The sequence below is a fragment of the Emydura macquarii genome, unplaced genomic scaffold (genome assembly GCF_026122565.2).
Source record: "Emydura macquarii macquarii isolate MOO-44397 ecotype Brisbane River unplaced genomic scaffold, CSIRO-AGI_Emac_v2 contig_1477, whole genome shotgun sequence".
Taxonomy (NCBI): domain Eukaryota; kingdom Metazoa; phylum Chordata; order Testudines; family Chelidae; genus Emydura; species Emydura macquarii.
The window spans coordinates 19,206,480-19,231,490 of NW_027131614.1; the positions used below are offsets into that span (position 1 = coordinate 19,206,480).

General features: G+C 42.3%; 2 protein-coding genes and 1 non-coding gene across 4 annotated transcripts in view; all 3 read left to right on the forward strand.

Annotated features, from left to right (window-relative positions):
- The first annotated feature begins 8,646 nt into the window (after positions 1-8,646).
- Positions 8,647-12,157, forward strand: RPS20 (ribosomal protein S20). The gene is made up of 4 exons (XM_067553753.1): positions 8,647-8,802; positions 10,739-10,838; positions 11,437-11,510; positions 11,934-12,157. Exons 1-4 carry the CDS (start codon positions 8,800-8,802, stop codon positions 12,114-12,116), a joined length of 360 nt encoding a protein of 119 aa, XP_067409854.1. The 5' UTR covers positions 8,647-8,799; the 3' UTR covers positions 12,117-12,157.
- LOC137156885 (small nucleolar RNA U54) lies at positions 11,307-11,371 on the forward strand. The gene has a single exon (XR_010920941.1). It is a non-coding gene; the product is annotated as a small nucleolar RNA U54 (small nucleolar RNA).
- Positions 12,158-17,372: 5,215 nt separating the features above from the next.
- Positions 17,373-25,011, forward strand: part of LOC137156754 (kinesin-like protein KIF20A) — a 43,302-nt gene continuing 35,663 nt past the window's right edge. For both annotated transcript variants that reach the window (XM_067553755.1, XM_067553756.1), the window contains exons 1-5: positions 17,373-18,457; positions 19,702-19,776; positions 21,606-21,725; positions 22,791-22,929; positions 23,016-23,200. In XM_067553755.1, the coding sequence (XP_067409856.1) occupies positions 18,320-18,457; positions 19,702-19,776; positions 21,606-21,725; positions 22,791-22,929; positions 23,016-23,200 (657 nt within the window). In that variant the 5' untranslated portion in view covers positions 17,373-18,319. The remainder of the gene's footprint in view (positions 18,458-19,701; positions 19,777-21,605; positions 21,726-22,790; positions 22,930-23,015; positions 23,201-25,011) is intronic.

Here is a 25,011-nt window from a genome sequence, read left to right on the forward strand (position 1 = left end):
ATAATAATAACCTTTAATAAGAAATGCTAATTTTCACTTTAGCATTTAGCATAAGATTGCAGCTCAAGCAATGGTGAGTACAGACTAACAAGGTGGAGGAGGACTGTTGCGTGGAAAGTTTAGACATTGGGTGTCCCTGGGTGTCAGTACTGGAAAAACTCAGTGAATATGGACAATATTTTTGCAGGCAGTGGTGATTTTGGCTATTTCACTCCTGAGTGTGACAAAGGCCCAGAGAAGAGCTGCCACTGACATCCCGAAGCTACCTGGGCCCATATGCTGCTAGCCTGTTGCAATGATGTCAGCAAAACTCATTGCAGAATGGTGTGAGAATGTCTCCTATCACAGGGGAAGAAACAAGGCAGTCATCTTTCAAAATATTTGGGAGAGGACTGCAAAGTATCTCCATCAAAGTTTCGAGTTTGTTCAGGAGTATACAAGAAATATCCCTGTTCAGATAAGCAAAGTACTTTGCATGGGGAGAATTGTGGCCCTCTGGGTAGCTTATTAAGCCAAAAAAAGGAGAAGCAGTTGACACCTCTATCTCTTTCTTCATCTCTATCCAACCACAGGACAGTGATCTGAGGTGGGCTCTGTAACTTGGACTGCCATACTAATTTTTTAAAATTTATTTTCTAACATTTTACAAGTAAAGTGAGGAACGCCTCTATTCTCGAAATCATGGATGGGATGGGTGCCATTTTTAGAAAGGGGGGGAAGGGAGCGGACGTTTTGGGCAACAAAAAGGTTAAAAAATTGCTTATAAGAAATAATGTATCTATACATTTAGCTGAGCTCCCTTCCCTGTCATCACCAGGCTCATCTGTACTCACCTGGCAGGGCTGGTTTGATTCCAGCTGAGTTTCAAACAACTCCTGATTCGCTGCATTGTTTGCATCCCCTTCTTTGTCCTCCCTCATCATCTCCTCATTGTGCACTGCGGAGGTTTGTACATCCGGACCTCGAAAAGTGTCCTCACCAAGTACAGCATGCAGTTCACTGTTTAAGCAGCAGATCTGTAGAGCAGCCCCAGATTTGTTGTTGCCCTCCCTTGCCTTTTGTTATGACTGCCAAAGTTCCTTTGCTTTCACCCAGCATTGCTCCTTATCCTTTTCAAGCCAGTTTTAGCATCTCCTGAGCAATCTGCATGTAGATGCCTATGGATTCCTTCAGCTGCTCCTTAGCTGGGTTTGCAGAGCCTTTTCTCTCTACAGCCCAAGGAGATCCATGACTTTTTTCCTACTACAGGCAGGAATGCATCTAGTAGCTGTCTACGTGCACTGAAACAACATGACTCGATGTTCGCAAAGATGAGCTGGTAGGTGTGCTCGTCAAGATGGCCAAGTTCATCGTAGAAGCAGCAGAAAAAGGTGTATCAAAAACAGGCTGGAGGCTTTAAATGGGAGAGAGGGAGGAAGGGAGGCTGGGCTTCTGGTGTCAGTGACCCCTGAGCGGTGGAGTTCAAAACTGCAACAGGAATGACTACTGTTGAAGGGACAGGGGCATTGTGGGACAGCTTTTGGAGGACTGTTGTGGTTGACACATGTAATAATGTCTACACTAGACCTATGTCAATGGAAGTAGGTTGACTATGGCTCTGCATCATTCAGGGAGGCAGTATTATTGCGTTGATGAAGTGGGCTGCTTACATCGGCAGGTGAGAAATTTAGGTGTGGATAGATGCAAAGCTATGTCTAAATAGGTCAAATTAGGTTGACTTAACTTTGTAGTGTAGACCAGCCCTGAAAAACTTTCTTTCTAGGTACAGTTCTGCATTTAATACATAATGGTCAGCAATGGAACAGTGATTGTCACCTCCAATGGATGTGCCATGTTTTCTTTCCTGCATAAAGCCAGAAGGGATTTTCTCTGTATGAAGTACAAGTTGGTGGCTATGCTGAAAGAAGAGATTTCTGGTTTTGAAGGACAAGAACTGACACTGCAGAGCATCAGAGAGACTGAGCAGTACTTGAACAACCAGATGAGGGAAGCATAACCACCCCAGACTCAAGAAAGAAAAGAACCAAGAAACCAAAGAGGAGGATTAGCAGTACACTACCACTAAAGGCAAGAGGACTAGGTGGCATTCTACAAGCATGGAGACAGACAAAAAAGGACAGGCTGTGACCACCAGAGAGAAGAGGACCAGGAGGAATTCCCCACTGCTAGAATTATCCAATTGTTATCAGGTTTTAAATGTGGAAACTGCAAAAAGTATTTCTGAAGATTCAGCTTGTCCAATGGAACTGAGCTGTACAGGACATACCTAAAGATGGCGGCTCAGCCCAACCCACAAGATTATGATGTGTGCCTATAAAGAGATCTCCAACCATCCAAAGTTGACAGACTATCCTTATTAGGGATTCTATAATAAGAATGGAAAGAACAGTCTTCAAGGGATAGTGGACAACAGGACTGTATTATATTTTAGCTCCAGGATGATAGGAGATGTGACTGTAAGATGGATAGGCTTCTGATGTCAGCAGGCAAGGCTTCCCTGGTGATGGGGCATATTGGGGCAATGAACACTGCTTTACATGATACTTCATAGACTACAGATGACTTTCAGTAAACTTTGAAGGATGATGGAAAAGAATGGTCAAGTGATCTTCTCTGAGATGCTTTCTGTCCTCTGAGTGAGCAAGGGAAGACAGAAGATTCTGGGAGGGAACAGATGGCTAGGTACATGGTGCAAGGTTTTTGTTTTGTGGAGCACTGAGCCACCAATGGGGAGAGTGGGGCTGGATAGTATAAATGGCCTCCATTTCAATAAACAGGGTACCAATCTTCTATGGAACAGGCTGGCAAGACTGTCAGAAGGGCATTAAACAAACAACTAAACAGGAGGGTGAAAATAGAGGGGGAAATGAGCACTTACTTAGCACAAAATCAAGATGTCAAGATCAAAATTAATCAAGGCACCAACAGATGTGAAGGGAAGAAATTTTTTAATTGCCTATACAGAAATGCTAGGAGCCTGGGTAATAAACAAGAGGAATTGAAATTGCTACCTTATGAGCATAAATGTGACCAAGTTGGTATTTCTGTAGTCCAAAGATTTGCATGATTAACATGTTTAAATCATGTTTATAACTTATTTAAGTAAGGATATAATGCTATTCCCCCTGCCCTTTTGCCCACTCTTTCAAAAATGGTATTACCTGTTTCCAAGTCACTGACAACTGGAAAGAAAATTATCTTGAATGCTTATGGATCAATGCTTTAACAGTTCACAGAATGGGATGGTCTGCTACAGGCCAAATCACACTAGAGAACAGGATGACTAACTCCCTATGTACTTATTTATAATGTATAAGGGGGGAAGTCTGTTTTCGTGCGGGACTTCAATCTGAGAGGCATATGCCTGAGGTATCATGCTGCCTGTACTAAGTGTCATTGCAATTTCTAAAACTTATGGATAACAACTTCCTAACTTCCTAAGTTTTCATCCATCACAGGCAAATTCTCTATTAGACTTCATCTTGGGAGAAAAAGAGGAATTGATCACAGAACTAAAAATTAGTGCTGTCTTGGGGCAAGTAACAATGACTTGATTACATTTGTTATGTGCAAACAGAGTAAATTTCTGACCAATATTATATACACTTAGTGCTTTTAAAAGGACTGCTAATTTCACAAACCTGAAAACAATTGAGCCAAATCACTTGAGACAAGTTAAACAAAAATGTGAGTAAGTGAGAGCTGTTTGAGAACATGGTACAATATGCCCAAAAGGCCATAACTGAGAAAGAAGTTGTTGGTTAAAAATAACAGCCTGCCTTAGAGGAGAAATGAAGCATCAATAACAAATATATATAAAACAAATATAAAACAGGAAGTTACTAGTAAGGTAGCTAGAAATTGTAGAATATTGATGAGGACACAAGGCATCATCTGAGGCCAGCAAAGTTAAGGACAACAGTTTAAGTATATCAGGAACAAAAGGAACCCTACCAATGTTGTTGATCCATTACTAGATGACAATGTCAACTGTAACACAGAAAAGGCAGAAATGTTCAAATATGTATTTCAATTCTGTATTTGGAAAAAAGCCTAATGATGTATTCATATCACATGATGATGAAGCTGGATATGAGTCAACAGTGTGCCCTTATTATCAAGAAGGCTAACGGCATATTGGGCTGCAGTAGTAGAAGCACTGCCAGAAGGTCGAGGGAAGTGATTATTCCCCTCTCTTCGGCACTTGTGAGACCACAGTTGGAGTACTGTGTCCAGTTTTTGGCCCCCCACTACAGAAAAATATGTGGACAAATTGGAGAGAGTCTAGAGGAGGGCAACAAAAATGATTAGGGTACTGGAGCACATGCCTTATGAGCAGAGGCTGAGGGAGCTAGGTTTGTTTAGTCTGCAGAAGAGAAGAATGAGGGGGAATTTGATAGCAGCCTGTAACTACATGATAGGGGGTTCCATGAAGGATGGAGGTCTCAGTGGTAGCAGATGACAGAACAAGGAGCAATGGTCTCAAGTTGCAGTGGGGGAGGTCTAGATTTAATATTCGGAAAAACTTTTTCACTAGGTGGGTGGTGAAGCACTGGAATGGATTACCTAGGGAGGTGGTGGAATCTCCATCCTTAGAGGTTTTTAAGGCCTGGCTTGACATGATCCTGGCTAGGATGATTTATTTGGGGTTGGTCCTGCTTTGAGGAGGGGGTTGGACTACATGACCTCCTGAGCTCCCTTCCAACCCTAGTCTTCTATGATTCTTCTATGAAACAGTTTCTGTTCCACGGGGAGGATATTAAACAGCAGCTAATAAAGTTTAACACTTTTAAATCAGTAGGTTCAGATAATTTACAGTCAAGAGTTTTGGCCAAGGAGAGCTTCTCACCATTAATTTTTTTTATAAGTCTTGGGAAATCTGGGCAGTTCCAGGACTGAAAGAAAGGTAATATTGTACCAATATTACTTTAAAGGGATAAATAGAATGAATTGGGTAATTACAAGCCTGTTACCCTGAGTTCAGTCCTGGGGAAAATAATGGAATGGCTGATACAGGACTCAGCTGATAAAGAATTAATGGAGGTTAATACAATTAATGCCAATCAACGTATGTTTATGAAAATAGGGATTGTCCGTTTATCTTGATTTGTTTTATGAGATTACACATTTGGTTAATAAAGGTAATAGTGCTGATGTAATACACATATGTTTCTATAAGAAAATGTACTTGATACCACACATCTTAAGAAACTAAAATGACAAAATCAACATGGGCATACACATTAAATGAATTAGACTGATGACAGATAGGTCTTAAAATGTAATTGTAAATAAGGAGTCATATGTTTTTAGCACGGTCCTGCGGGGATTAGTTGGTGGTCTATGCTATTTAATATTTTGATTTATTATAAAAGTATTTAATATTTTAGTTGCAAAAATATAAAATCATTATAGATAAAGTTCATACAGAATGGAAGAGTGGTAAATAATGAAGAGGACAGGTTACTGCTAAAGAATAGCTTATAAACTGGGCACAAGAAACCAATGTTTCAATATGACCAAACATAGGATTATACCTCTAGGAACAAAGAATGTAGATTGCATTTACAGGAGGGGGAATTATCCTAAGATTTGGGGGTCATGGTGGATAATCAGGTGAACATGAACTCTCACAGCAACTTTGTGGCTAAAGCACCAATGCAAGCCTTGGCTGTATAAACAGTGGAATATCAAATAGGAAGGCTATATTTTATATTATCTGTGTTTGAGAGTGTTGTGACTGCTAATGGAATACTGTGTTCAATTCTGGTGTTAATTCACGGCTGTTGATACCCCAGAGAGGGTTCTAGGAAGAGCCAGGAGAATAATTAAAGGATTGAAAAACAGGACTTATAATGAGACTTAGGCCTTGTCTCCATTTATTTACAAAGATAAATCGACCTGTTAGGTCGACTTACAACCACTGTATTAATTACTGCACTGGCTGATGGCCACACTACCCTCCTTGGGTCAGTGATGCATGTCCTCACCAGGAGTGCTTCCACCGACGTAAGGGGGCAGTGTGGGGAGCTGAAAACCTCCCATAGGCTCCTGCCAGGCTTATCCCTCTCCCTCCGTTCCCTGCCAGGAGTGGGGTCCAGCCACTTAGGCTTCTTGCCCCAACTCCCAGCTGGCAGTGGGGCCTAGCCCCCGGGCTTCTCACCTTGACTCCCAGCGGGGTCCAGCAGCCCAGCCCTCCAGGGGAACAGTGATCAGCTGGGCTCTAGCTGCTGCTGGAGCCATGAAATTGACAAGAATGACAGCTAAGAACCAATGTAAGGATGTCTACACTGACACTACATGGTCCTAACTATACCAGCATAAGCCCTACACCTATCATTGAGGTAGTTTTATTATGTCAGCATACCAGGAGAGTTACATCGGCAGCAGAAGCATTTCAGTGTCGACAAAACTGTAGTGTAGACCAGGCCCTAAAGAGCTCAGTCTATTTAGTTTATCAAAGAGAAGGTTCAGGGGTGATTTGATCTGTCTATAAGTACCTACATAGGGAACAGAACTTTGACAATATAGGAATCCCGTATACAAGGGCATAACAAGATCCAACTGAGATTAAACTGAGTTGACAAATTCATACCAAAATAAGGTGCAATTTTTAAGTGAGGGTAATAAACCATTGGAATAAATTAAATAATAAATGCTGTTGTGGATGCTCCATCACTGGAAACTTTAAAATCAAGACTGGATTTAAAAAAAAAAAAAAAAAAAAGATATTCTCTAGTTCAAACACAGCTTTGATTGATCTTGAAGCAGAAATTAATTCAAGTAAGTGTGTTCTTATGATGTCCTGTGGTCTGTGTTATGCAAGTCAGACTAGACAATCACAATGGTCCCTTCTGGCTCTAAAAAATCCATGAATTCATGACCTCCAATGACTACACTTATCAAGGAAGATGAAATCACCAAGGCCTATAGTGGGGTTTTCAGAAGGTAGAGTTTTCACAGTAAAAAGTATTTGCAGATGAATGAGCCTCAGTCTAACCAACTTCCACTCTTACTGCAAACCTCTTGTTTTAGTAGAAGTCTTCCCACAATATCAGAAGCAAAAGAATACTAAAAGGGAAAGGTGACTTTAAAGAAAATAAAGTATAAGTGGATAAATCCTAGACTAAATGGAGCAGGATCCAGTAAGGATTTAACTCAATGTTAACTGAAGTTTCTTTCTGCCCTTAGATAGTATAGTAGTGGCTGTAATATAAATACTTTGCATGAATAGAGAGAAACAGGTTCACTACCATTTGAAGCAAGATAGCCTGTATATCAAGGTATTGTTGTTCCTACGATAACCAACTCTATGAATAAAGAAAGGAAATTAAAATGCTAGTACGTTCTTTGGGGCAGGGTTTGTCTCTGCTATGTGTTTGAACAGCACTTAGTCCAAGAATCTTGATCCATGACTGCGGCTGTTATGCACTACTGTCACACAAATAATACTTGTCTATTGTTCTTTCATTTAAAGAATGTATTACTTTACATTATGGAGACTTTTTAATGAACTCTCTGTTGGCTATAATTACTACTTTTAAACTCCACATCTTAACAATTTAAGGCTGCAATCCTGCAAAGTCCTACACATTTAAAGCCAATGGAATCATGGAGGTGCTGTATCTGCTGTTAGGATTGGTACAAAGGCTGAGACTGCGGTATCTGCTGCTCTTATATGGAGTGGAGCGTATGTGTATGGGAGGGGAAGGTGTTTCTCCTCCTGCCTCTGCAGACACCCACAGAACGTAACTAAAGTACTGAAGATGGGCAAATGGTGTATGATTTGGCCTTTTAAAACTTGGGAAAAGCTGTCCAATTGTATTTTAAAGCTAATGTCAGTAGGACAGTGGCGCCTACCCCAGACTTCTCGCTCACTGGCTGAGGTGCGTTTCAATATTTTTATCTTTCCCTTGTTTAAGTTAGGAGAAACCAACTGCTTAGGGCTCTGCTGCAATAACACCATCCTTTGAGAGCTTCCCGAGCGACCACTGTAATGACAGATCACCCCACAAATGCCAGTGACGTTAAAACAAGTGACTTTCCTTCTTTCTTTTTCTTTTTCCAAACAAGCGGTGACGCTGTGGGCACTTCTCTTTTTGAGGCCCGACTAACCCCAGGCTTTACAGATGTATTTATTGTCCCCAGAAGCTCAGTCCTGCTTGCAAAGGCTCAAGCCCGGCTGCGGCCACCTGGATCAGCCCAACGGGCTGGAGCTGCAAAAGAAGAATCGTTTCCTTCCCCGGGGAGGCGAGCGGCTCGGGGGACAAAGCTGAGCTCCGGGGCGGGCACTGCAGGGCATACGCTGGGCCGGGCCTGTGAGACACACGCAGCGCAGCAGCCCCCGCCAGGGCTCGCCAGCCGCGGCACCCCCTGAAGGCGGCCTGGCAAAGGACACCAACGTTGTGCCCTGCGCCGCTCTCCTCGTCAGCTCGGCGGCCTCACCCAGCCCCTGGCCCGCTCACTCCCTTCCTCCCCTGGCGGCGCCGTCACACTCAGCAGACAGCACCCCGGCTCCCAGCGCGGCCCGCTGACGGCAGAGGGGCGGTGCGGCCCTACGCGGAGCCCAGCCCTTCCGGCGTGAGAGGTCGCTGCTGGAAGCCCGTATGGAGCGCTGCGCCGCGCCGCCTATATAAGAGCCGAGCGCCGCCGCTCTTCCTTCTCTCTCCGCTGCGCCTGTGTGCGAGTGAGGCCGCCGCGCTTCCCCTCCCGCCCTCCTGACTCACCGCTGTTCGCTGGGCCGCGCCTCCCCGCCCCGCCCGGGAATAAGTCGGTCAGGAGCCCCCGTCTGCTGCAACCATGGTGAGGGCGCCGCGTGGGCGCGAGCCGGGCGCGTGGCGCTTCCCCTCGGCCGCGAGCGCTTTGCCGGGCCTCTACCCGCCGCGTGCTCCCTGCCCGGCTCCCAGTCCCGGCCTCGCTGCCGCTTGTCACCTCGGGGCTCTTTTCTAGCTGGTCCACAGGGGCGCCGGGCTGGCGCAAGACCCCAGCTGCGGCGACTGTCTGCCCCAGCGGGGAAGTAGGGGGAGGCACGGGGGCGGGCCGGGCAGCGAGGGAGCGGCCGCGACACCCCTCGCTCCCCCGGGCTACATGACTAGATTTTGCTCGTTTTGGCCCATGTGGACAGTCCAGCCCGGCCAGCGCGGGGGCGTGTGATGAGCGAGGATGTGTCCAGAGGAAATGGCCTCCCTCAGCTAAGCGGGGCCGCGTCTGTGTTGCACGCTGAGCTCCTCCGCCTTTCGCCAGCTCTGTCGCTGTCTGCAAAGCGCTTCCAGATCCAAATGTGCGCGCCTCTGTGTGTGTGTGTGTGTGTGTGTGTGTGTCCCCTGATAGATGCGCACCTATAACTTGCTGACCTGACCAGCCACATCTTTGTTGTTTATCACATGGCTAGCATACGCGATGATACTGGCATTTTTCTCTTCCTGCTGATGCCATCAATGTTTGTTTTTGCAGCAAGGATAAACTGTATTGTGGATTTATATGCCCCTACATAGATTAAAGAGACAAGGTTAGTGAGGTAATATCTTTTATTGGACTAACTTCTGTTTGGGTACAAGACAAGCTTTCAAGCTACACAGAGCTCTTTCTCCGATCTAGGAAAGATAGGCAGAGCCATCTGTTTAATCTTGTATTTAGCTGTGATACTGAGTACCGCTTCGAGACCTGAGAAAGAGCTCTGTGTCACTCAAAGCTTGTTTCTCTCACCCACCTTGTCTCGCTAATATCTTGGGAGTTAGGACTGATGCAGGTACAGCAACACTATACTAAGGCCTGGTCTATACTACAGAGTTAAGTTGATGCAAGACAGCTTATTCCGTAAGCATCTTCACTAAAATGTAGCTCCCACCGATGTAACTCGACCACTACACCAATTTAATAATTCCAACTCTGCAAGAGTCATAGCGCTTAAGTTGATGTCGTTAGGTCACACTGCATGGCTGACATAAACTGTTGCTGCCTTTTGGAAACCATCCCCCAATACCCCCTACACTGGCAGTTAAATCTGCAAGTGCTTCTGATGAGGATGCACACAGCCAACACAAGGAGCATAATGTGGGCATGTAAAACTGATTCACTTACTGTGGTGGCCATACATTGATGTAACTTAGGTCAACTTAATTTTGTAGTCTAGACTTAGGCTACGTCTTCACTTGATTTCTCTGGATCGACTGAACAGTCAGTGAATACCCGCTCAGTCATTCCAGAGAAATCGACTTAAGACCACCTTCTCAAGTGGCATAGCGCTGCCAGTGCAGTGAAGACGGTGCACAGAAGAGAAGCAGAAGTTGACTGGAGTTACGCAAAAATTTTTGCATAGCTTGTGTAACTGGTCAACTGCCACCGGATCTCGGAGGTAAGTGTAGACAAGCCCTTATCCTACGTGATAAAAGTATTTACTCTGGAGGTAGCTCAGTGGCTACATGGCCTGTTCCATATAGACACAAAAGTCTGTGTGGGATGCTTCTGATGTTTTCCAAGATGAATAGTTGTTGGAGTAACCATACAAAATGTAATCTCTGAAACGGATTTCTTGCTTTTTCTTGTTCTTCCTCTGTTTCTCCCATTTAGAACCATCATATACACATCATTTTGATGGGATTGTAGTAAATTATAAAATAGATATGTCCATAACTACAATGGTCTGAATTTTAGTGAAGGTGGAATGCTTTTAGGAGCATATATGCAATGCTGACCAGTTTGACCGTAGTTTCTAATATTCATACTGTTAACATTTCAGGCATTTAAAGATTCTGGCAAAGCACCTGTGGAACAGGAAGTAGCAATTCATCGAATTAGAATTACCTTGACGAGTCGCAACGTAAAGTCCCTTGAGAAGGGTAACACTTTTTTTTTTTCTTTTTTCTTTTCTCTTTTTTAAATTGGGGTTGCTTATGATTTGAAGTCTCAAATATTGCAAAACATACCCTGTTAATAAGGGAAGTTGCCAACCAAAGGTAATAGCATATGAATTGTGATTTTTGTATTTAACACAGCCATTGACCTACTCTGCCAGTGACCTAAAGTAAACTAAGGAATAAATTTGTTACCTTAACTTGTTTTAAACACTTTTTTTAATCCATGCTAGCCAAACTGTTTTAACTATGAACATTCTTGAATAATGTTTTAGCTGTGTGTTGTAAACACTCTTCTAAAATAGCTATGCCTGATCCAGGCCTTCAAAACAAATTGTGTTTAAACCATGTTAGTTTAACCCTTAAGTCCTTAACTAGTTAATCTAACACTAAAAAGTAAAAGTACAAGTGGCCTTGCTAATTATGGGATGAGCCCTCTTTTCCATATGTAGTTGGCTATGAGGATAAATTGTAAACTGAATTAATATGATCGTTATTTACGCTATTCTGAGCCAACATTTTATATGAAATGGAAAATATAGATCAATTAAACTTTTCTAAACAATTGTGTATTCTTTTACAGTCTGTGCTGATTTGATCAGAGGTGCCAAGGAAAAGAATCTAAAAGTGAAGGGACCTGTTCGCATGCCTACTAAGGTACTTATGACTTATGATTAATTCTACAAGATTTTATTTGTAAATGGCATTCCCTCTGTTTTACTATTTGTAATCTGATTAAACTGGATTGAATATATTTAAACTGTAACCAATGAATCGATTAGTAACTTGCATAAACATGACTAAATTGTTTAATGCAAAACATGTTGAAGAGAAATGCAGAAGAAGATTTTGACCTGCTTCCTACCTGCATTCCTCTTTTTGACTTAAAACTCCTTAGGCAGCTACAAAAAAGAGGTGATGGTGGCCATCAAGATAAGTAGAGCTAACTTTTTACAATTATGTAAAAATACAGCAAGCAATATTTTAATGACATTAGTTTATATAAAGTTTTGATTTTAGTCCAAACCTCTACATAAATCTGTCTGTATCTTTTGGTTACTATTCCACTTTCTATTACAGACTCTGCGAATCACTACTAGGAAAACACCTTGTGGTGAAGGTTCTAAGACCTGGGATCGTTTCCAGATGCGTATCCACAAGCGTCTCATTGATTTACACAGTCCCTCTGAGATTGTTAAGCAGATCACTTCTATCAGCATTGAGCCAGGTGTAGAAGTTGAAGTTACTATTGCCGATGCCTAAATACCTATCCTCAGCTTTAATAAAAGTCAATTTGTAATTTTTTTATTGTTGTTGTGTGTGTATGAAACCTAGTCCAGAATCATGATCCTTTCTTGAATAAAGAACTGAAATGAAGTGACCTAGCAATTAAAAAAAATAACTAGGCATTTTGTGGGGAATGGTTGGCCAAGTCTTGAGTAGAGGTGAATGTTACATTAAAGAAGTAAATATAATTCAATGGTAAATTCAAGAAAATAATGTATTTTGAAGGAGGGAGTGCAGTGTGATTTAATGTTTCAAATAGCCATTAAGCCCTAAAGGAACTTTAAAGTAAGGAAAGAAAAATAATTTTTCAGAGTGAATTTTATTTGCCTGGAAACTTACAGGCTGTACTCTGTCCCTTTACTCAGATAAAGTCTGGTTTAACAGTGAACTGTAAAGGCTGGAATCCAGTTTAGTTTGCTCCTTTATGATGTATAAAGAAAGGCTAAGCTCTTTTTAAAATCATGTTTGTTTGGGTCTGTCTTTAGTAAAACCAAGGATCTGCAAGAGCTCCTGGGGATACTTCTTGTGAGACTTTATTTGAAGCAGTGACAATGTTGAATCTTTAACAAACACCTCTTTAATCTCACATGTGAATTCAGCATTGAAGTTAAATTGCTGATAAGGTTGGTTTGTTTTGGGTTTTTTTAGTCAATCTGTTCAAAAACTTATCCAATCCCAACTGGTTTTAACTTGTTCTTGTAATATTTCACCAGTCTTAGGGCTTGTCTTCACATACAGCCATGCAACTCTACTGGTGCAGTAGTGCCACTGTAGTGCTTTAGTGAAGTTGCTGCTATGCTGATGGGAGAGCTTCCATCAGTGTAATTAATCCACCTCCCCAAGAGATGGTAGTTTTGTCAATGGGAGAAGCTGGGCCCTCTACAGAGGGGGATTAGATTGGTATAACTACGTTGCTTTTGAGGTGTGGATTTTTCACACCCCTGAGCATCCTAGTTACCCTAATATAGGTCTGTAGTGTAGACCTCTCCTAAGTTTTCAAAGGTTGATAGAAATTGAATTTCTAGTGTGGTTAGGAAAAAAACCCAAAACATGTCAACCCTCCCTTTTATGCATAAAGCAAAGTAAGGATAGGCAAACCAAAAATTGGATGTGTGCCACCACCTTTAAGAGCCTTCAAAAATCTAGTGATCTTCAAGAGAAAGACCTGATATTTCAAATGTTAGCTTTATGGTTTGTACATCAAAGAGCAGTAAAGGGGTAAAAACAAAACTTTAAGGGTGAAACTAAAGCCAAGTTTTAAGGAGCTGTAATACTTGATTCAATCCCCAATATAATTCATCAAAGGGCTGAAAGAAATGCATGATTAATTCATTCTTTGCAAATATATTCACATCACCACTCTAGTGTACTCTTGAGGGCCTGTTGCACTATGAACTCAAAAAGTGCCTGTTCCTGCAGGATGCTTTGAAAATAGATAAACTTCAAACTTTACCTCCTTTCTTACAGTCAAAAATACTGTGTAGGTGAAGTATATACCCCCACAGGCTAATATTAGAAAACAAATCTTTCTAAATCTATTTTTCCCTTCCTCCTGTATTTATGTAATTATAAAGAACACTGTTAGTGAAATAGTCAAGCATCCCAGTGTCGAAGTACCTCAGAGAGATGGGAGATGATGATATGCTCCGAGCACCATAAACTAATATAAATCATTACGTTTTCCTCTAAAAGTAAAAATTGTACAGACTCCAGTTGTGCCAATCAGTATATTCTTCAGAAATATTTTCTTCATTCCTTACAACTATACCACTTCAATCTTCCAATAATGATTCTTCTAAAATACACCAATTTACAAGTTTTTGTGATACATTAAAAAAAAAAAAGCTATCCTTAAACTAAGTGGGTGGGGAAACAGCTACTTATTATATATCAGTATTTTATAAAAGTCCAACTGCAAAATGTCATACCATCCAATTTTTTCCATGGTGTAAAACATTTCTAGATCAGCTCGTCAAAGGCTCCTTAATGATTCTTTTCACTTTTATATCCCCTTTTATCAAAAGCTTTCAAAGTACCTTACCAAAAGCAAAGAGTTTTTATCAGAATCTCCTATGAAATATATGAAAATTAGTAAACCAGTTTTACAGATGGATAAATTAAAGCATAGATCAATTGATAGTTTAAGGCCACAGTAGCCTACCAGATCATGTGGTCTGAGCTATTATATCACAAGTTATTAAAATTCACCCAGTTATCCTTGTATTGAGCCCAATAACTACTGTTGTATCAGAAAGGTATCCAGTCTTGATATGATGGCACCAAGAGATAGGGAATCCCACTTCCCTTAATTGTTCAAATATTAATCAGCCTTACTGTTAACATTTTGTGCTTAATTTCTAATTTGAATTTGGTTTCAGCTCCTAGGCATTGGTTCTTGTTATACCTTTCTCTATTAGATTAAAGAGCCCTTTAAAGAGACTGATATTTTCTCCCTCTGAAAGTACTTAAACATTACACCAGTTGTCACCAAACCTTTTACCTTGCATCCCCTATTATCCCTGTCCACACACCCCCCAGGAGCCAGGGCTAGGAGCTGGGCCACAGTGAGGCAAGGCTGGGGAAGGTCTAGGGCTGGGAATGGAATGGTGGCTAGCCTGCAGTCGGAGCTGTGGCTGGGACTGAGGCCAGGAGTGGAGCAGGAAGTGGAACTGCAACTGGGCCGAGGCTGGGGGCAGGATTGGGGCTATGGCTGGGCCAGGGCCGCAGCTGTGGGTAGACTGGGCTGGGTGAGGCTCCCGCCTCATCCCCTTGTGGGGTCTGGCCTGGGCTGCACTCCCCCCGAATATTCCTCTGTCCCCCCCCACCTCTCGATGGGCACAGCTCACAGTTTGGGGACCACTGCACTACACTCACGTCCTCCAGGTTGAGCTCTTTAAATCTTACATAAGGCACTGCCTTCAAATACTTTTTGTGGCTCTTTTCAGCGCCTTCAGTTTTTCTTTTTAAAAAAGTGGATACTAGGAATATATGTAGTATTGGTTTCACCGGTGCTGTACACAGGTAAAATCACTGGTACGCTCCTACTCAACTGTTTATACATACATTGTATTAGTCCTTTTTCGTGCCACATCATCCCATTGGGAGCTCATGTTGAGGTGCTTGTCAACTGTGACTCTTAAATCCATTTCAGAGTCACTGCTTTCCAGGATACGATACCATTCTGTAGGTATGGCCTGCCTTCTTTGGAGACATACTACAGCATGAAGCCATGTTAAAACATGTTTTGTTTGACTGGGCCTGGTTTACCAAGCAATCCAGAATGATTTGTATGACCACCCTGTCATCATTTACTACTTTACCAATCTTTGTCATTTGCAAATTCTATCAGGAGTGATTTTATATTTACTACCAGATCACTGATGAAAATGTTGAACAGTGTTGAAAATTAAAGTTACCTACCTTCAAGGCTCTGCTCCCTATATGACAGTGTACTCAGGGTGGGTTTGGGGCAGGGCGTCTACAGTACAAAATCAAGCTACATTATGTTGCTTAACTCTAGCGTAGACCAGGCCTCAGAGTCAGTGACAGACCCAGGAACAAGGAGTGGGAGTCTCAATGTATAGTCCTGTGTTTTAACAATTACTTCCCCTCTCCTTCCTGCAACCACAATATTGCTGCCACTAGCTTTAGACTATCTCATTACTATTCATAATCATCTGGTCTGAATTTAATCTTTTTCTGTGTAAAAATGCAGGCTTAATCAGAGGGACTGTTTTAAAACAATGGCTGGGAAGTTCCAAGTCTTAGGGCTGTGTGCCAGTGCCCTCTGCTGGACATCCAGCTTGCTCTCTACATGGGTCATGCATCTGGGCAGAGTTCCTCTGGGCTGCATCTGCTGGTTCCTTAGACACCTTCGAGGAGCAGTGAGCGCTGTCCGGGGTTCTGTGATCAGTGTCCCCCTCAGGTTCCTTCTGTTTAACCCTTTGATCTTCATGCCTGTTTCTGTTTCTCATTTGTTGTCCCTGGAATTTAGCTGAGTCCCAGGCTTAGTAGCTCCCCTTAGCTGGGGGAGAGGCTTTTAGGCATGGGTAGGCGCAAACGTGGGTCAGGGGGCGGCTCAAATTCAGCCCTCTTTGGTGTTGCCCAGCTGTCGCTGTTTGATGATTGATGTCCCATGTGAGCTGTGTCTTTGGAGGTCTCAGGTCAAGTCATTATGGACATTGGGCCCTGTCACAGCAGCTGGTGCCTTGCTGGCAGCCTCAGCAGGGAGATTGAGGCCTGGACAATCAATCTAGTCCAGAACCAGATGTGATGCTCTGGTTGGGGTGACTCCATGGGGATACTGCCGCCTATGCTGTACCCATGTGAATGGAGGGCCTAGCCCTGGGGCCTGTCCTAACAGTGGGTCCCTTAGTACCAGGCAGGTCCTGGAGAGACATTGGGGGCTGGTACCTCATGTCCTCCCCTCCTGTTTCACTTCATTTGGATGGATCTTACAGGCATTTTTGGAGCCGCTGAGCTGGGGCAGGAATAATTGACCCGTCTGCCCTGGAAACAGACACCAATAAGGACAGAGCTGTCCCTAGGGTACAGTGAATTGGGGCGACTGCCTTGGGCCCTGTGCTTTGGGGAGGGGGCCATGCTTCGACATCACAAGAGTTGCCAAGCCCTGCCCTAAGAAAGAATGGAAGTAAGTCCCAAAAGGTGACCAAACCCCCCCAGATTTCTTTTAGCACAACAAAGATGGTGGATTTTGCATTTCTGACTCTGGTCGCATAGCACTGGACATTCAGGAAGCCACCCATCCCAAAACAGGTGCAAACAACCCGCAATATGAATGCAGGCCCACACAGCGTGATTTGCCCAGACCCCGCTAGGGGTTGCCCTGGGTGAGGAAGCCCCGTCCAGGGGTCCCTGGGGTGCTTAGAGCCACCCCAACCTGCACAAGGGGGTGACTGACGATCACTGGCAGGATAAGAGCCCCCCCCGCCCCGGGCAGCAGCACTGGAAGGACTCCCCACTCCAGGGGTGAGCGGGGCCCCTCCCCGGCCTCCCCGCTCGGACCGAGCCGGCTCCGAGTCCGCGGCCCACCCGCAACACCTGCGGCCTGGCACCGCCCACACCGCACCTGCTGCGCACCAGGCGCGCGGCCAATCGGGGAGGCACTTGCTCTACCCCGCCCCCCCCGGGAAGCAGCGCCTCGCTGCCCCGCGCTACAAAAGGCGGCGGGGGGGAGGGGGCGCATGTACTACGCAGCAAGCAGGTAGCTAGCGGTGGTTAAAGCGCGCGGCACTGGCAGCGAACTGCTTCGCTCCAGGCGGCGCGCGAGAGGCGTTGGAACCACCCCGCCCACGTTGAGATTGAGAGGGGTGGGGGGGAGGACACCTTTCCCGCGCGGCCCGAACCATGCCTGCAGTGTCGGGGGCGGGCGCTAGTGGGCGCGTGGCTGGCTGGCTGGCGCCTCGTGGCTGGTGTTCGCATCTCTGCGTGCTGAGCCCGTGCGTCTGATGGGGCTGACCCCGGCCGTGGGCAGCTGTTAGGCTAGGTGGCCAGCTGCTTTCTTTCCGCAATAAGTAGCGGGGCTCTGCCACTGATTCATGGGGGTCCTCGGGGAAGGCGCTGCCTTCACCTGAGTCTCCACTTCCCTTCTGCAAATGGGGGCAGAAGGTGGAGGAGACTGAAGAAGCTCATGCCTCCATTCACTCAGCTAAACTCTGCCCTTTGATCCTAGTGCCACGTGTTCTCCAGTTGCAGTCTGCTTAGAGCTATAGGAGGGCAGAGTAATTGTGCTCAGTGTGAGTTTGATCTTGTAGGGTGCCATGTGAGCGCCTTCACCTTGTGGGTCACACAATTTTGGCAACCCCTTCTGACAGCTGCAAAGGAAAAGAAATCATAGAGGTGTGAACTGCATGACCATCAGATCTTACAGGAGAGTACCCATGTTTCCAGCCTGGTAGTGTAGGTGATAGCATCTACAGGAAATCCTAAACATTTTCTATCTACAGTTTTTAAAATGTGGTTCTTACATTGCAGAGCATTTGTAAAGGGTGAATACAAGTTCTGGGGATCATGTCCTTTGATTTCACCCCCTTACCCCCCATCCCTTCAGGAGGAATTTTTTTTATTTAAAAATCTTGTTTCTTGCATACTCTCCACCATGTGCATGTGAGAGCATATGTGTTGTTTCTTACTCCTATCTCTGCATACAGGATAAGAGAATGGATTGTGAGGAAGGAAGCTATGCATCCTCAGCAGTCTGTGGTGTGTTGGAATCCACCTGTTATGAGGACTTGATGGGTAAAACCTCACCCATGGAGTTAGCAGTCACATCTAATGCTAATGAACAGCAGCAGGAGGTGGGGGGTGTTTGTAATGTTTCTTCTAATGGTGTTTGCATTTAAGTAGCAATAACTCACTAACAAGTTTATCTTCATATTGAGAACTCCCCTTTTCTAAAATCTATTTCCTTTCCTCTTCACTTGAAAACAGATCATGTCCTGCAGCAAATTTAAATATACCAGTTAAAATGTTAAAACTTCTGTCTTACACATTAGAGGAAGAAAAAGTGTAGTGCAGAGGTACCTGTGGAAGTTTCCACAACATCCATCTGGAGTATGCCCAAATCAGTGTTCTTAGTAGCTCTCTCATCATGATCACCAAATCGATGCATACTCTTGTTTGACCGGCAAGCCTTTTAACTTCATGCAATGTAACTGTTGCATGCAGGTTGTTTCTACTGTTCATGATATCTTACAGCAGCAGGACTGCTGCTTCAGGACCTTTTGGTCAGCACTCCATCCATTCTGCCCTTTTGACAGAGTACTAATCAAATGAGTGGTCTGAAGAGTTGTGGTAATTAAAGGTGCTAAACAGACAGGTATTCTACAGTTTCCAAACTGCTAACCTCTTCTGTTCACATAGCTGAGCAGGAAGGGAAAGATATTAGAGTCCCTTTATCTGCTAACAAAGGGGAGACTCAGTTGGGTTACTTGCCTTTTAGTAGCTAGGTGGGAAGTTAGCAGCTAGTAAACATCCCTGTCATTCCCTGGCAGCCAAGAAGAGGCCCTTCATAGCTGTTTCTGAAGGGATGGTAAAAGGGCTGTGGCTTGGGGGTAGGAGGAAGGTGCCCTTTGTTTACTGAGCACCAGTAATGTACTTTGCACTATTATAAAACTGAAGTACAAACTTGCCAATTATTATACAAGCAATATAATTTAAATACAATGCACAGGGTGACCAGAAGATGGAAGCAGAGCAGTTTTTGTTAAAATAAAAACATGCTGTTGGTGGACTAATGTTGGGTTGGCTGTGTGAAATAAACATGTTTTAAAGAATTTGAATGAAAAGAGGTGGATAGTTTAGCAAAGTAGGAGTTCCAGACATAAGGGATAGCTCAGAAAAGACATGAAGATGAGTGGGAGGATAGTAGTGCAAAAGTCACAGCAATGGAGTGGTGGAGGTGAGGTGGGAAAAAACAGATGCAAGTTGGTAAAAATAGCTATGGAATCTTTGACCCGCTGAAAGTTAGCAATCCCAAATACTGTAGATTTAACCATGTGGTATGCTTTTTTTTTTTTTTTTTTTTTTTTTAAATGAGTAGATATATCAGCCTCTGAAAGTGTACTTGAGAATCCGACCCTTCTCTAAGGCAGAGCTTGAAAGCAATGAATCTCAGGTTAGTTATAGTGTCCATAAATGACTTTTTTTTTTTTTTTGTTCTCCATGGAAAACACTTGCATTTCATCTCAATAGTTCTAAAATAGAACAAGCTTCTGTAAGCTTTCAGTTTCTAAACTCTGAAACCAATAGGCAGCACTCTTCCTCAGCATTAAAGTTAAGAATGCCTCAAATATGACAATTCCATCTCCTGGAAAGATGCTACTTCTCTGCAGTCTTTATTCTTTCACTGATTCGTATATTCTAGTTTGAGTAAATGTGGAAAGCCAAACCAGAACAAGATCAGAACAATGTATTAAATTTTGTCCAGTAAACTGTTCTGACTGTGCTGCTGTACTAAGTCTGATCCTTAATCCCTTGCTTTTTCAGTTAAAGTAAAATATGACAGGTAGCATAAAGGCACAACACAGAAAAAATAAATAGAGTTAATGGGGTAAAATTCTCCATACAGAATATTTTAAAATTCTCCATACAAATATTTTATTTGCCAAAAAATGCGGTTTTGGATTGGCTGAAATTATTTTGACTAGCTTCTCAAATAGTTGTGGACCAAAAAAAAATGTTCTGGACTAGATTAATCTGGGGACTTAAGCAACTTTGTACCGTGGTTAGAGCACTTACTTGGGATGTAGGAGTTCCATGTTCAAGTTCCTGCTCCAATGACTATCGAATTATTTATATGAAGTGGAACAGCTTCAAGGAATGAGATTAAGACCCATCCCAAAATAGCCAGTAGCCTGCTGGTTAGGGCCCTTAGTGGGGAGATCCATTTCAAGTCCCTACTCCAGACTAGGGATTTGACTGTGGGACTCCCACATCCTAGCCAAGTGCTGTAACCACTAGGGTACAGGGTATATGGGCACTACCTTTTTGGCTTGTGAATCCAGCTCTTCGTTTCTTCTCTTAAAATAAAAGGTCAGGTTGAACAAAACATTGATACAACTTGAGATGAAACTTTTATTGACTTTCAATTTACCAAGAACTTCAAAAAATTTTGGTTTCAATTTGGGTTGAACCAAATCTTTCAGTTTTTCAGAACTGCAAGTGAATCAAAAAATAACTTATTTGTCCAGCTTTAATTACCCCAGTTATCAAATGGATTCAGTTATGGTCTTCTAATACTTAAAAGGCAGGAGTTAAATCATGTAATCTCTAGAACAAGCTTCCTTTCCTAGGTTACAAATAACACCACACATCATTCAAATTGAAACTCTTCAGATCCAGAAAGGTAGCCATGTTAGTCTGTTTTTAGCAAAATGAGAGTCCTGTGACACCTTAGACTAACAAATTTATTTGGGCATAAGCTTTCGTGGGCAGAAATCCACTTCATCAGATGCAAATGGTGAAGTGGGTTTCTGCCCACGAAAGCTTATGCCCAAATAAATTTGTTAGTCTTTAAGGTACCACAAGACTTTTGCTGTTTTTCTTCAAATCCAGTATCTACTATTTATGCTGTTCAGTTTACATTTTGTCCAGCTTGGAGAAAACTAGTCAGTTTCCAATCCATTTTTGTTTTCAAGTTCTCTTGCATGAGTATAGTACTGTGAAGCTTGGGTTGCAAATTCTACAGGTGTTTGGAGTGTGTGGGAAATAAGAGTGGTTGGAGGGAATCTTGGCAACATTTTTAATGGCCTTGGGTATTGTAAAGTTTGCCTTTTATAAAGCCCATGTTTTGGTCCAGATCTGATATTAGTGTCCCTTTAAAGTTGTAATGCACCTCTTAAATATTTTAAAACCTATTATTACAATGTTAAAGCTCTAGTAGACAAAGGTGTGCTCTTCAGGAAAGCTATTTTAGAAAGTAGAATTTCTGTGTCTTTGCTTTAGGACTGTGTAACTATTGAAAATCCAGAAACAGTAACTCTGCAGGCACCGAAAGAATCCTCTACAATGAAAAACAGTGAAAAGGGGATTGGACAGTCTGTACATCAGTTCACCTTCACTAAGGTATGTTAACTTTCATGCTATGCTCTATAGTATGAAGGCATTTTTACCCTATGGGAAATCATAGTTGTGGTTTGTTCTTCCATTTTTAGCATTACAGTGAAAGTATTTGTAGTATAATTTGTTGTTAAACATGATCTTTCAAATTTGAATCACTGGTGGGATCTTGTCAACTGCTTTTGAAACAAAACACAATGTATAGGACTCGTTTACTGTTAATTCATCAGGAAGGCTGTACTTTGATGCAAATGCCAATTAATGAGAAGGAGGGGTTCGGGGGGCGTCTGCTGTGGCTCTTCAGGGTTGTAAAAATAATATCTGTGGCCCTCGAGCCAAAGAGGTTGGGAACCACTGATATAGCCCAAGGAAATAAAGTATGACCATACAAACGTCTGTGGTTTCACTATACCTCTAGGTCACAATTGGGTGCATAAATATTATAGGAATGTGTTACTTAAAATGTCATCTAGAAAGGCACATGTTCCCCTCATGAGAGTTTGGAAGCTTTATGGCTTTCAAACTTGAAGTCTAGCTTTGCTTTTTACTTGACCCATGAATGCAAAATCCAGTAAGGACTACAGGAGCTTCTGTTCTCCCAGTGTCAAGAGAGAGAGTGGTTTGCATAACTTATTAAATAACTTCATATTTAAAACTTGGTCTTTCTGAGTCTCTCTTGAATTATAGATTCATATTTTATTCATATGGCTCCCTCCTATTCTGCAATACAAGTATAGGTGATTCTTATTTCAGGATGCTTGGCATGTGATGAAGAGCTCAGGCTGTTCTTGGTTCTTGCCAGTTGAATGGTGTTTAGAAATAAATGCAGGCTGGTATTTATCTCAATAGTTTTAATTAAACATGTATGACATGAAGCCACAACAAACTTTTGATCAGTTATAGGGGATACAGAAAATGAAGCCGATAGTCTGTTCAACCTTCTCTGTGCAACTAAGTTATCTTATGCCATTCAGCACTAAGTAATACATGAAAATTCTTTGTATCATTTAGTAATCCATTTTTCAGCTGTTCCCAGATGTCCTTTGAAATCTTGTCTTTTTTTTTGTTTAGGTCTTTGGACCAGAAACTACTCAAAAAGACTTTTTTGAAGGCACAATGAAAGAGATAGTAAAAGCTTATATTGTTGGAGCAAATGGACTGGTGTTTACCTATGGGGTTACTAATGCAGGCAAAACATTCACTATTCAAGGTGCCAAACAAATACAACTTTCATAAAATCCAATGAATGCTTTTAGTGAGACTAACTACTTACAATACACTAACTTTTCTTCACAGGTTCTCCAAAAGATGGTGGCATTTTGCCTCGTTCTCTTGATATGATCTTTCACCACATAAGAGGAAGACAATACCTGAAGATGAACTTGAAACCATACTTAAGCAATTATGTCAGAAAACTAGATGACATACAAGTTAAACAAGAAGAAACTATAAAAGCTGCTGTTCTTGCTTCTTTCAAAGGGGTCAGTAAGCAAATACTTTAGGTAACAAGGAACTAACCTCTAAATCTTCCCCTTAATTAAAACCAAAAAAATAAAAAAACTGCTTAGTACTTGCATACAAGGCTCTGCTGCTGTATTGAACTCCTTTGTCAGATTTATGCAAGATCTGCAGTGTCAATTAAGATATGGAGCCTTCTTAAAAATAAGAGCAACAGGTCATACATGCAGCATATGCTCAACTTTTTAATGGGAACTTTGTGGAAACTAAGTCTGCTACAGACATGGGAAAGGGAAGTGAAAAGTATCATAGAATTAGTTTGAAACCGGCTAATGTGCTTTTGAGGGTCATCTGCAGTTTGTGTAATTGTTTTCAAGATAACATCAATAGAACCTTGATCTCTTCCTCCTCCTCAGATGAGTATCTGGTTGCAACATACCTTGAATAAAAAAAGTAGTGGACAGATTTGGTCTCTAAATGTATGTGAAGCTGAAATCAGGCTACCAAAACAATTCAGTTCCAGCATGAGTAAGGCTTTATGTAAGGAATATAAATGTATTCTAGGTAAAAATATTTTTTTTCCGAAAGTATACTAGTCCTAATGAAATTCAGTGGGGACTGTAGGCTCTTAAGTCATTTGGTCCATTTTGCAATGTTTACCCTAAGCTCCTGTTTGATACATATTGAGAATACAATCGCTCTTAACTACCAGTCTGATAAACCCAAAACGTGCACTCATAGTCTTCCATTTTAAAAATATACTATGTACAGCCCAATATGCCTGGATGGCTATAGGATTAGTGAGGAGGTGAATGGATTTTCTTCCCTTCCAATAGCCCTTTCCATGTGCTCCAATAGGCATGATAGCTTTTGAAGTCCAGTTAGCTATTGGAGACCTACCCCTCAACAAAGGAGAACAGAAATAAGAAAAGTTTCTTTTGAAATTATTCTAGCAGCTCATTCAAACCCTACAATCCTAAACTTGATTGATCAGAATCTGGTTTAATACAATGTTAAATATGGATCTGAGAACCACAAATGAAAAAAATTCATTGAAAGACCTAGGAAAAAGGGTCAGTGAAAGACAGGTGCCAAAGGAGTACCAAATCATTAGTGGAAGTCTTGAAAGTTCTTGTGTTACTGAAAGTTGAGGTAATCTAATCTTCTCTGGAAAGTGTTTTGTAGACAAATTCAGTACTTAACCATTCCTCTTCTAGAGATCGTGATTTTGAAAGGCTTTTCTGTTTTGTTTTTTTTTTAAAAAACTTGATTTGCCATCCATACCTTATTCTGAAGATATTCTCTATACTGCCCAAATTTTCCATTAGTTAAACTATTATTGGCTGCTTCACGTTTCTCTGCTTGAACGGCTGTAGTAATTTGGACACTATGGGACTATGAACATAGGTCTATGCTATGAAAAAGGAAGGGTAAAAATTGTGTATTCGTGGATAGTCAAATGCAAAAAAAAACCCAAAAAACCTATTGACACCAACTCAACCACCATCTCTGTTGACAGTGCACAGATTTACCTCTCTGCGCCAGAGCGGTCCAAACTAAAATATCAGCATATCTCAATTCTCTTCATGAATATCTATCCATCAGCAGAAGGGCAGCATGGCTATAACAGAGGTCTTAATCTGCTTTCCTCCTCCTCTTTTTCTCAATCACTGTGCACAACACCACCATCCTACCTGTCACTTAGTCTTGTAATCTGGGTATCATATATGATTCAGACCTCTCTAAGTCCTCATATACAGGATATATTTAAGTCTTGCTGATTCTTTCTGTATAATCTCCCTAAAATACAGCCTTTTTTTTCCATCCATCCAGC